This window comes from Abramis brama (genome assembly GCF_963993115.1).
Source record: "Abramis brama genome assembly, chromosome: 9".
Lineage (NCBI taxonomy): Eukaryota > Metazoa > Chordata > Actinopteri > Cypriniformes > Leuciscidae > Abramis > Abramis brama.
The window spans coordinates 30,220,809-30,233,468 of NC_139971.1; the positions used below are offsets into that span (position 1 = coordinate 30,220,809).

The following is a 12,660-nucleotide window of genomic DNA, read 5'->3' on the forward strand; positions in this document are numbered from 1 at the left end:
CGTGCTCTGAATTAGGCCTACACGTACGCACATATGAGAAATAATCGCTTGTACGCAACATTTGCATGCAACATTTTATAAATGAGGGCGGCCCATGGTGCCCAAGAAGCTGCCAGAGGTGCGTAGACTGACTTCTGCTCTAGTGAATGGTGTTGACAATGACAATGGCATGTGTTGATCAGAAAATAGCCCAAGCCCAATCCTACCAAAGAGACAAAGCTATAAAACAAAAACTCATGACAAATAGCCTAGAGTTGCCAACTTGAAAATTAATTTGGCTGAAAGACTATGACCTAAACTTTAAGCAAGCAAAATGAATCAAACCTGCAGGAAAATATTATTTATGGTGATTATTTAGATGATGTGTTACAGATATATAGTAATATTTACATGTTATAAAAATCTATAAACTTTTTTGTTACTTCTTAAAACAATATGTAAAAATAGAGGCAGAGTCAAAGGCAGATACAATAATTTATTTAAAACAAAATATGTGTAAGAAATACAATACAATACAATTTATAATCATTCCATATACAATTATGAGCATTGAATAAATGTTTGCACTTCTCATCTTTATTTGAAATCACCCCATAGAGCACCATAGCAAGAAAAGAAACACATTAATCGGTAACACTTTACTCTATTAGTTCAATCATTAGTTAACATGAACTAACAATGAAACATAGGTAAAGCATTTATTAATCTTAGTTAATGTTAATTTCAACATTTACCAATACATTATAAAAAAATCAGAAGTTGTGTGTGTTAATATTATTTAATGGGCCTGAGCTATCATGAACTAACAATAAATAGTTGTATATTTATTAACTAACATTAACAAAGATTAATAAATACTGTAACAATTAAGTTACTCATTGCTCATTGTAAGTTAAAGTTAGTTAATGCATTACAAACATTAACTAATGAGACATTATAGTGAAGTGTTACCCATTATTCATTAATATTATGTTTACAGATAATTCATAAAGATGAAAAATAGAGAGAGATATATTTGAACATTACTGCTTCAGATTAGATATTAAATTATGAATATGGGGGTAGCTGCCTTCTCAATTCAGTCCATACCTCTGAATGTCACTTAAGAGTCACAGAATTTGGAGCTTTTTCTACTTTAGACTAAATTGTCTCTGATTTTTAGATGAAAGTCCCCATCACAGACTATAATGCCACCCCCACTATGATGTGTGCATCATTCTTGTTAGGCTCTGTTTTGGTGTCCAAAGAATCCAAACTGGATGGTGTGTCATCCTGTGTGCTGACTTTGTATGTAGGGCAGAAGGGCACATATTTGGTCCATGTGTAGGAAGAGAGGAAGGTTTTAATTCCAAAGGGCAGCCCATACACGTCATCACTTTCTAAGGTGTTGTCTGACTCATTTTGGTGGGCCCTGTTCCATGCAACAATGCCCCGTTCGCGTTTTGTTCCTGCAGGAATATTAAACAGACTGTTATCGCAAAGGCGCTAAGTTATTTGATGAATCATTAATTGGAATTGGTACAGTTACTGAAGCAGATTGTTAGCAGAACTCACCAGGTATTGTGTTATCAAGGAGAAATCCAAATAATCCTCCAACAAACATACTGGTTGTCAGAAGCACTAGAAGCACATGGTCCAGTTCAACAACTCCTAATACAAAAAGTATAGCACAAGAGATTTAATAGGAATTCAAACAGGATGTTGAGAGCAGATGGGTCTGTATTTATAAAGAGTCTGTAGCATGTGCTTTTCCAATACTGATCATGGTTTAAATGGCTACCTGTTGCTATAGATGTGGGGTTTTTAATTATCCAGTTAGGAATGGTAAGCCCAGTGAACATGGAGAATCCAAAGATGAAGATGTTGCGTGAAGAATTCATGTCTGTATACTATTAATAATGGAAATCAGTCAATATATCATATTAAATTAATACTTTTATTCAGCGAGGATTGATCAAATTGATCAAAAGTGACATTTAGAATGTTACAAAAGATTTTTATTTCAAATAAATTCAGTTTTTTTTTAACTATCCAGACGGCAACATTGTGTCAGCCCAAATCCGTCCCACATCTGATACACGTGGTTTCCATACGTCCCAGATGTGGGCCGAATCTTGGCCGACACAATGTTGCTGTCTGAGTTTCTATTCAACAAAGTACCTTGGAAAAAATGTGTCATGGTTTCCACAAACATATTAAGCAGCACAACTGTTTTTAACATTGACAATAATGTTTATTGAGCACCAACATCAGCATACTAGAATGATTTCTGAAGAATCACGTGACACTGAAGACTGGTGTAATGATGCTGAAAATTCAGCTTTGCCATCAGAGGAATAAATTACATTTTAAAATATATTAAAATAGAAAACAGTTCCTTTAAATTGTAATAATATTCTATATTACTGTTTTTACTGTATTTTTGATCAAATGAACACAGCTTTGGTGAGAATAATACTTTTTTCAAAAACAATCTTACCAACCCCAAACTTTTGACTGGTAGTACAATATGAGCACCTAATGTGAAGCTTTTAACATTAACAATTCCGGTTTTACCTGTAGGTTTGAAACACCAGCAGCCATAATGACCCCGAACATGACCAGAAACATTCCTCCAATGACAGGCGTTGGTATTGTAGTAAATATGGCTCCAATTTTCCCAAACATTCCCATTATAATCATTATAAAGCCACTGGCCACAATCACCATGCGACTACCAACCTGTAAAGACGAAAGGTTCCTTCTCGGTAACTTCAATTTAAAAAAAATCAAAACAATCTCTCACAATCTAGATAGTGGATAGTACAGGGTGGGCCATTTATATGGATACACCGTAATAACATGGGAATGGTTGGTGATATTAAAGTCCTGTTTGTGGCACATTAGTATATATTAGTATACACCACCCATCTTGAGGAGTTTGCCCCCTCACATATACTAATGTGCCACAAACAGGACTTTAATATCACCAACCATTCCCATGTTATTACGGTGTATCCATATAAATGGCCCACCCTGTAGTGTTGTAAGCCTATGCAATCATTATGAAATTGAATTAAATTAAATATAAAACATTTAGGCTATTATTGTAGTAAATCTCATCATTGCAAAATGTTGTACCTTGGTGATCCCCAAGGCTCCTACGTTCTCACTGTAGGATGTGGTTCCATTGCCTGTGCCCCAGGCACCTGCCAGCAGACATCCAATGCCTTCAATGCCAATGCCCCTGTTAATGGCATGTCTTGGTGGAGGTGGAGCACCAGATAACCTGGCACAGGCATGATAATCACCCACTGATTCAATCATTGAGGATATAACTCCTGCCAGGATTCCAAAAACTCCTGCCAGACTAACAGTTGGCACTCCCCATTGACCTGTATTACATATCCATAAAAAAAAATATATATATATATATATTGATGATATCAATAGCCCATCTGATAATACAACAGCAAAAATGAGTCCTGAAAAGATACAGCAATGGTCATATAAAATACTTTATTTGTCTTAATTGTGCTGGCTGCAATACCTGGATAAGGAAATCTGAACCAAGGCGCCCTGCCCGTAACGTCTCCTTTGATGTCAGTCCGAGCTAGATAGCCATATTTATCAGGGTCTGAGGGCAGGACATTGTAGATCGTCAGCAGGTAGCAAATCAACCAAGAAAGAGTGATTCCTAGCAGGACCTGAGGAAACAGACCTTGCTTATAAAGGTATTTTTATGAAGCATTTATACTTAGAAAACAGATATAAAACTTACTGGCATAATCTGAAATATGTAAATCCTGGTGGTGTGAAATCTCTTGGCTTTGCTGTATTTGGGGAAAGGGATGGCAATATGACGGAGGTACTGCGAGAATATCACAATCAAACACGTCGTCCTGTGGAGAAAATAAGATTATGGCTCCGTGTCAGATTAAGTTGAAGTATATAAGCATAAAAGGTGCTTTTAAGTTAAAGCTTAAAAAATCCTTGCTGGACAGTCTGATTCGTTCTAGTGAATGTGTTCCGAAATCAACTCATATACAAAGATTATTCACAAATTGGAGTCACTTTACTATGTAATGTGTTTTCGACTAAGTTATGTTATTTGGGGTATTTTGTTATGTTTATTATAAATTTACCTGTTTAAAGTTTGATACTGTCACCCTAAATGAGGTTTTCTTTCAAAATATATCACTGTTTTTGTGCTTGCTAAATATATATGATTAATATGTATTAATGTAAATAACTATACAAATATATTTTTCATTCATAAAAACATTTACAGTATGCCATTTTTAGTAACTTCTTGTAGTTATCTAGCCTACACTAAAAGCAAAAAATATAACTTTTTCTAAACAGTATTCAGTGTACCTACTTAAAATTTTGATTAATAATTAATTCTGAGAAAGTACAAACATGGAAGAGATGCCCCAATGGTGTCCTGCGTTCATGCCAGCGGAGTCAAACAGCGATAGGCCGATTAGTGAAATAGTTGGTGCGATGGTCAATGGGCCAATGAAACGCATGAAGAGGCCAATGAGACCGGAGAATCCCACCAGCACTTGGAATAGGGAGCCCACCATGATTGAGCCTTGGAGCTGTGCAAGAGAAGACAACAGAAACAGAATTTTAGCCTTATTCTATAACGATATTCTTTTAGATATTGTGTTGCTCTAACAAGATAATCTTGTATAGCTATCTTCTTTTAAATAACATCTTTACATCTGCCTTTCCATCTATCTAAATATGCAGTGGGCCCCAAAAGTATGAATTTCATTGGGTTAGAATATAAAATACTAATCCACGTGTTATCAATCAACTTGCAAACAGGTAATGGATTTCTCACTTTTCACTATGTTTGCATTTAACCAGCTGGTCCCAAGACCATTTTTAGTGGATGTAGGCCTACTCACTTTAGTGGAGTGAGTTTCCCTCAAGTTCACACGGGTGACCCTCAAGGAACCACAGGTGTAGTTCATCATTTCAACAAAAACATGTTGCAAGTTTGACATCCAGAAGGTATACATTTTACCAGCCATTTGATTTTACATTTTTTGATTGAGTTTTATTTAATACAATGACTTCTCTTCTCTGATGACGTGTTTACTCACACAAGGGAGGGACAACTTGTCACTCATCACAGCAATCGCAAACCACAACAATCCAACGATCCAATCAATTCCCAATGGACAAAATCAAGTCCCACCCTACATTTTTTCTTGTTGGCGAAGCCGTTTCACTAAGATATACGTCATAGGGAAGAAGAGATTATCACTTCATGACGACTTTAACTATGCAAATAAAAATTGGGACTACTCTACACATGTATCCTTACATGCAGGGTCTACCAGTAATTGAGATACTCACCACTTGCATTCGACTTTGCCAAACATCTATGAACTCGGGTGAGGTGGTGTTGACCAGGCTGGCGTTTTGTGTCCAGGCTGGACAGGTCCATTCAGGCATTGAAAGCAAAGCCATGGTGGGCGAAAGGAATGTAAACGTTCCACCCTGGAGAATGGGTAACCTTGCATTGGGAAAGAGAAAACCCTTGTCACCAAAAATCTACCTTTTTGATTTGGTATTGGTTTTGATTGCTATTTTGGTTTTTAAAAAGTGCATAGGGTCTCACTTTTTATGTTATTAAGATGTGTCTCAAACCCTTTTGTCAACTTGGAAATTGTTTGGAGTTTGTTTTATAACTCATAATCTTTAATCAAAATAACTTCCCCTCCCACTTGCAGGCGTGAGGGCGGGACAACCTGTCACTCTCCGGAGATCACAGAAATGTTCAAAATCAAGTCCAATCCTAAGGTTTTTTTGTTTTTTGTTTTTTTTGTACAAGAAGTCGTTCTATTGCAACTTCCGTTTCATGTCAACTTTAACCCTTCCTGATCCCTTACTAAAGAGAAATGCTTTAACTAATCCATTTCAGCAAGCTAAAAACAAGGTAAATAAGTAGATACGATTAGTAGATAAGATTTACTGTACTTTTTGTTTATTAAAATCTCATTAAATGTCATATAATGGCAAATTTTTCAAGATTCCTACAAGTAAACATCTTGAGCTATTTTATGCATTTACACTGCAAGCTTGCACCAAATCAGTTACACCAACAAAAGGTAATTTAGATAGTTTTAGGGGTGCTGGGACAAATTTTCACAAAATCAAAATCCTGAGGAATGTGCTGAACTTCTCACTAATAAGATGGAAAATTCCTAATCCTATTACGGTTTTCAGCTACTGCAGGAATCAGTCTGACCAATGGCCCATATTTCTCTTATACATCAGTAATAGATTGTTTCAAATTCATAATGTTTGATTATCATAAAAGCGAATGCTCTCGAAGATTTTAAGGTCTGTAGAGTTAACATAGCAGGATTTCTTTGGCCTGTTATTCAGGCAAAGCAGCCCTAGCAGAACACAATAGGATTTCAGCCTAAAACATGCAGAGGCTTATCAGACGGTGAAAACATTGCTAAGCCATTATTCACACTTTAATAGGTCAATGAACACATTCACTCAAAGTGTATTTGAAGGTATCTGCAGAAATTTGCTAGCCTATATGAAAAACAACTTTTCATTACTAAGCATCCATAGTTAAATAATTGACAAAGAAAGTCCCTTGTGTCTCAGTAACCACAACACAACACTGATTCATGACAATGATCAAAACACTCACAGTGTTTCGTTGTTTAACCAACATCTCATCCTTAAAAAATCTTTACACGTCTTTACCTAATTTCCTATTTCGGTACACTGACTTTGGCCTTGTTTCTGTCAGTATTATTCAATTCTGCTGTGCAGTTTTTCATCAGGCTTCTCTGTGAAACATTTCCACGAGTGATAAGGAACCATACCTCACTCCAAAAGTGACCTGCAGTATGGTGCACACCCCAGACACGAAGAAAATAGTGCTGATTAGGTGACTTTGCGTGAGGCCGTCATGTTGTAGACAAAGGCCCTGAGACAATATCAGAGGAATGGCTATGATGCCACCAAAAGCTGTAAGATAGTGCTGTTGGAGAGATGGAGAGAATTAGTTATGTGCGTCTTTTTTAGTAACCTACTAAACACATTCTATGTACAGTGAAGTCTGAAAGTCTGAGAACACTAATGAAAATGCTTTTATTTTGCAAAATTTAATCATTTAAAGGGTTAGTTCACCCAAATACTGACGAATACTGTGCTGTTCATAGTGCATATAATCCAATTGAGATTGATCAATTTGAATTGATTTAGATGAGTAAACTGATGTAAGATAAATCAATGTTCAGAGGAAGATGTGTGCTTACCTGAATCCCCAAAAAGATGCAAAGGTACCATGGTGGAACATCTGTGACACAATATGCTAGCTTGTTACTGTCTCCCTCCTCTGAAAAACTACCTCTTCCATCCTCATTTCCCGGTAACTCACAGAAGCGGTCTACACCATCAACCTAAAGTCAAGAGAGATTAAACAGTTTCAGTCCCAGCAGACTTCAATCAACAACCTCTCCTATAATTCAGTCAATTTCACATGGCATGTGTAAATATTTTTTCACTTCCACTCATTTGGATTTGTGAGTAAAAACCAATGCACCTCGCTGCAGAGAGACTGGTCTCTTACTTTTGTATTGCTGTTTTTATAATGAAAATGACTGCAATGTCAAAGAAATTGGTGTTTTATGCTAAATAATAACTTTATATATCAAAAGAGAAATGGGCTCTGAATGATACACGCACATTGCTTCAGTTACACATTCCAGCCATTAAAACACCGAGCATGACCACAATAACAAACACATGAGTAATGTTTGAATCATCTTGAGTGATTAGAATCTTTGCTATCATACACCATAGCTTTTTACAACTGTGTTTGTACATCTGTACAACTTATACAACTGATTATAACCTGACTGCAGTCTGGTGCAACTTTTAGATTTAAGCAATGAAAACATCACACCCATGATCAAATACATTCAAACTTCAATGTCCCTGGATTCAATCTGCCCATTTTTAGAAGCTCTAAGACTAATTTAGAATATTAATTCTACATCAAATTTCTGTCTATTAATGGAGGTTACTTACAGTAAATGTATAGTTGTCCAGCCCATCTCTGGTCTTCTCTGGAGCCATGAGTGTGGAGACAGGAGGCAGTGTAGAATTCTCAATGGAAATTCTAATAAGAGAGAGGGCAAGAGCTAGTTAAGGGCAGCATAATAAAGAAGAGACGAGAGAGGAGAAAGGAGGGGAGTGGGGGAGACACGGGACTGGATGTGGGATGCTGTAGTTGATTGTAAATGCTATGGGACCCATCAGCTGCTCATGTGAACTCAATTACACCACAACTTGCAGGCAGCTGACCAGAGCCACGTGTTGCTGGAGCAGAGCTCTTTCTGGCTTAAGAATACACACTGACACACACACACACACAAATGTGTGCATGTGCACCAATCGCCATGCAATGCATCTTGGAAGTCTTTCTGTCTTTCTTTCAATCAAAAACAAAAGAGAATAATGTATTACTTCTTTCAGGGCAAGGGTCATTTTATGTTGCTGAATGATTGCTGAATGATTTACATTGTAACTTGGTGCGGGGTTGTTAACTAAAACTAACACCATTACATTTTTGTTACTTGAAGTAAAATAAACGTTGACTAAAAAAAAAAAAAAAAAAATAGTTGGCAGAGCAACATTTCACACTTTCATTTAGTTTAGTATTAAAATAGCTAAAACTAAAACTGAAAAAAATATAAAAAAAATAAAAACGAATTATATATATATAATTAATAAATAACGACATATATCATATAAATTAATTTTACTTGATATACAATGTAGTATAATGGGAAAATCAGGACTAAAATGCACAACAGTTTTTCTAGATAATATATATAGTACTTTAGCATATCAACAAAAAACATCCAAAGTATATAATTGAAATTTTTCAAAAGTTCAACATTATTTGCTGAAACTGTTTCCCTGCAAGATTTTCTACACTGTCTCTGCCAGATGCTTTTATCCTTCTTATTATAGCAATTATGTGATCCTTTTACTCATTTTATTTTAAAACCTGTGATACTATACAGTATTCCTGCAATGGCAGGTTCCCAATTTACCCCATATGGCATGACAACGTGTGAACATAATGAACTGTTTTTTCCTGAGCAGTTGATTTTTTTTATTTTATTTTTTTTTATTTTTTAGTCAAGTCTTTAATTTATGTGCCTATAAAAACCTAACTTTCAAAAATAAACCTAGTATGAGAAACATTTTTGGAGTAAACCATGAATAATATCCCTTTTCTTTCTTATAGAATTTATTGGATGAACTGCAGAGAATAAGGGTTTTACATTCCTGTAAAGCTCTCAAAACCAGACCAATGCAAGACTTCCCAAATACTACGTATCACATGTCTCTCATTTTGCAGATTTATCTTAGATAGTGACAGGACAAACCTAATCAACCAATCATTCTCTCATCAGATCAACCCCATTGAATGCCCAGTGGGCTCTTGTGAACATAAGAACATTTCTTTCATTAGACCATTAGAAAATGTTAAGACATGCCGTCTACTTACCTTAACGGACATTCCTCACATGAAATGAATCTCACTGTTTTGATAGGGCCACCCTGTAGTAAATGATTATGAAAGTCCAGATAATGCACAGGTGATCTTTCACCCTCTTTTCACTGCACTCATCATTTATAATGAAGTGCCAGATTTCCTGGCCAATCAAATTAACGTGTTTGAAAACCTTGGAGTGCAACATAGTCTGAGAAAATAAAATCACATGCAGTCTGGTGAAGAACGGACATCTAGAAGTACAGTGTGTCATGAGGTCTTTTTCTCAGCCTATTCTCTTCTTCATGTACTTAGACATGCTTCATTCTGCTTTCTGGATCAGAAAAGTATCACCATCAATACATTACGCTGATATGTGCAGCATGCATGCATGAAGAGACTAAAGGAATTATGTAGCTTATTATGAAATATCTTACTTTTAGTGGCAGTAGATCCTCAGTGATTTACAATTGTACAACTATATCCTTAGTTATAGCCATGCGAATTTGATCTTCAGAGCAGCTCTGTGGCTCAAGGCACAGTCCTTTTGGAACCGAGACTGTGATGTCAGTGGCCTTCTAGTTGTAACTGTGTAACTAGTTAATGCTCAAGAAGATTATAGCTCAGATATGGCTAAGTTCTACAACCTTCCCACTCCATTTGAACAAGGAATTTGCACAACTTGTCCAGTCATTCATAATTTTTAAATATTAGAGATTGCACTTTCAAAGAGCGTCTAGCTGATTACATATTTAAGAGCTGTGCATAATTAGACAATATGGTCACTTAAGATATGTCCATGGCATTTCCATTCCAGAAATTTACAATTGTACAGTTCCCTATTTTATAATTATTGTTATTTTGCTCATAATTTCAACCACTTCTCTTTAAGCATGTAACGTACGTTCTTTTCCAGCAGGTGGCTGAATAGCATTTAATAAGATTCTTGTTTTCAAACACAATAGCATTATATTAAGGTTAGCCATAAACATGGGAATTTGCAGATTTAAGTAGCTGAAAATCTCTGAAATTTTCACATTTAGTTTGAGGATAATAGGCTAAATGTATATGTTGAATATTAGAATTAATTATTATAATTTACATATGATTTAAATCATTATATTTGTATTGCATTCTCTTCAACTGAACTATGTATACATATTAGGCCTACCACTAACAATATCTACTAATGATACTATATAAATGATATAAAAGATGAGGGACGAGGGGGAGGGAGTGACGTCACTGGTTAAGAGACAGAACTTCTGCCCACTTTGCATTCCGTGTAGATGGCGCCGGTTTTCCTCATGACATTTTAAGTTAAAACCGGGAAAAAAATGTGTTTTTGATGGATGGAACTGTAGAGCAGTTTATCACAGCACTGTTTACAATGAAGCAATCGAGTCCAGCCCATGACACTAGTTTAAACATCATTTAATCATCAGCAAACAGGAGGCGCATCGGGACGGAAGGACTGCAGCATTCACCTGAATCTCCTCATCAGCCTTCGCCTCTCCGAGAGCGCGTGAGGGACGCAGAGATCACACCCGTTGGGAGGCGATGGCAGCCGGGGGAGGATGCGGGGAATCGGTGGATCAGTACCGGGCCGAGGTGGAAAGGCTGACCCGTGAGCTCGCTGAAGCAAACCGGGAGAAGATCCGGGCTGCGGAATGCGGTCTGGTGGTGTTGGAGGAGAACCAGACGCTCAAGCAGCAGTACGGGGAGCTCGAGACCGAGCAGGAGGCTCTCAAACAGGAGTTGGAGCAGCTACAGGAGGTAAACATAGCTTCGATGAGCTGATATAAATGTATATGTGTGTATATGTCTGGAACAAATGTATGTAAATGCACATACATACATACATACATACATATACACACACACACACACATATATATATATATATATGTGTGTGTGTGTGTGTGTATGGTGTATGGTGTATATATATATATAAAAAAAATAAAAAAAAAATATATATATATATATATATATATATATTATATTATTTTCTATTATATCATAATAGATATCATATTTGACATTTATTTTAACCTCTCTTTCACTACCCATACCATAGAATTTTCATGGTAGCCTACTGTTTTGTAAGTATATTTTGAAATATTGTTGAAAGAAATTGAGTTTCCTTAGAATTTTCATGGTACTGTTTTGTAAGTGTATTTTGAAATATTGTTGAAAGAAATTGAGTTTTTATTTATAAAAAAAAAAAAAAAGCACACAAAATCAGTGCTGTTGGTAAATTTAGACTTGCTCAAGCAATGATTGATTCTGGTATCACAGGTTTATGAAGAATCTTTGGTGTGTCAGGAAGGTTTGCTGTGCCGTTGTCCCATATAGTCCATCCCTGCTGTGAAATTCTGTCTTCTTTCTGTATCTCTGATGTTTACTCAGTATGGTCTATACAGTATAAGTGAAATTTTATCGTCTGTATATTTGTATGTATAAATCTCAGAACTAAGCATGTTGTTGGCTTGTTTAGTGTGATGTGTAAAGCTTTTATAAATCATTTGTATGCACTTTTATTGTTATAATACTCTCAAAACTATTTTTGAAACATCATATTCGCTCTCAGTTCATGCTTTTCTTAATTTTGGGGTTTTCTTACATCCTTAATGATAAGAACAATGAGGCAAATGGAGTAAACAGTAACCATCTAAAGTGGACACCCATTGCTGTGTTCAACTGGCCACACTGTAATGTATCCTGGGACAAATGGGCTCTTTTAGAGTGGTGAAATGATGAAGAGATAGAGATGAAAGGAGAGAGACAAGAAAACTGAGACAAAACATGGAAGATACTTTCTGACTGCTGCACCAGCTGCAGTGATCCAGGGACTGTGGCTTCACAGCACAGTGTGAATAACCATTACAGGTGATTGTCAGTGTGACTGATGACAAAGAGGGGTAGGGATATAACATGTTCAATGGTCAAACCTGAAAGTTGCTCATAATGTCATATTTGATACTAGGTGATTTGTTGTATTAACTACACCACCGTTCAAAAGTTTGGGGTCAGGAAGATTGTTTAATGTTTTTGAAAGAAGTCTATTTTACTAACCAAGGCTGCTTTATTTGATCAAAAATACAGTAATAACAATACTATTTTGAAAT

General features: G+C 36.1%; 2 protein-coding genes across 6 annotated transcripts in view; one reads left to right on the top strand and one right to left on the bottom strand.

The window, feature by feature from the left end:
- Positions 1–12,660, top strand: part of bicd1a (bicaudal D homolog 1a) — a 62,504-nt gene that overhangs the window by 6,571 nt on the left and 43,273 nt on the right. For 2 of the 4 annotated variants that reach the window (XM_084123944.1, XM_084123941.1), the window contains exon 1: positions 10,792–11,308. In XM_084123944.1, coding sequence (XP_083980070.1) covers positions 11,093–11,308 — 216 coding nt within the window. In that variant the 5' untranslated portion in view covers positions 10,792–11,092. Of the gene's footprint in view, positions 1–10,785; positions 11,309–12,660 lie in introns of those variants that run through there. The other 2 variants (XM_084123942.1, XM_084123943.1) reach the window with 2 other exon arrangements.
- Positions 457–10,104, bottom strand: slc23a4 (solute carrier family 23 member 4). 2 transcript variants are annotated; one of them, XM_084124956.1, is made up of 13 exons: positions 9,970–10,104; positions 8,056–8,146; positions 7,281–7,424; positions 6,846–7,003; positions 5,353–5,512; positions 4,402–4,583; positions 3,761–3,881; positions 3,530–3,686; positions 3,121–3,374; positions 2,557–2,721; positions 1,781–1,889; positions 1,555–1,650; positions 457–1,448 (listed from the first exon to the last, which is right to left on the bottom strand). In XM_084124956.1, the coding sequence occupies exons 2-13, from the start codon at positions 8,101–8,103 to the stop codon at positions 1,183–1,185; spliced, it is 1,860 nt and encodes a 619-aa protein (XP_083981082.1). In that variant the 5' UTR covers positions 8,104–8,146; positions 9,970–10,104; the 3' UTR covers positions 457–1,182. The 2 variants fall into 2 exon arrangements, with proteins under 2 accessions (XP_083981082.1, XP_083981081.1); XM_084124955.1 differs by lacking the exon at positions 9,970–10,104 and having other exon boundaries at positions 8,056–8,274.

Excerpts from the sequence above, each read along its gene's own strand:
- slc23a4 (XM_084124956.1), bottom strand. The coding sequence starts at position 8,103 with ATGGCTCCAGAGAAGACCAGAGATGGGCTGGACAACTATACATTTACT. Across the intron at positions 7,425-8,055 it reads TGGACAACTATACATTTACT|GTTGATGGTGTAGACCGCTT; the intron begins GTAAGTAACCTC and ends TCTTGACTTTAG. Across the intron at positions 4,584-5,352 it reads GGCAAAGTCGAATGCAAGTG|CTCCAAGGCTCAATCATGGT; the intron begins GTGAGTATCTCA and ends TCTCTTGCACAG.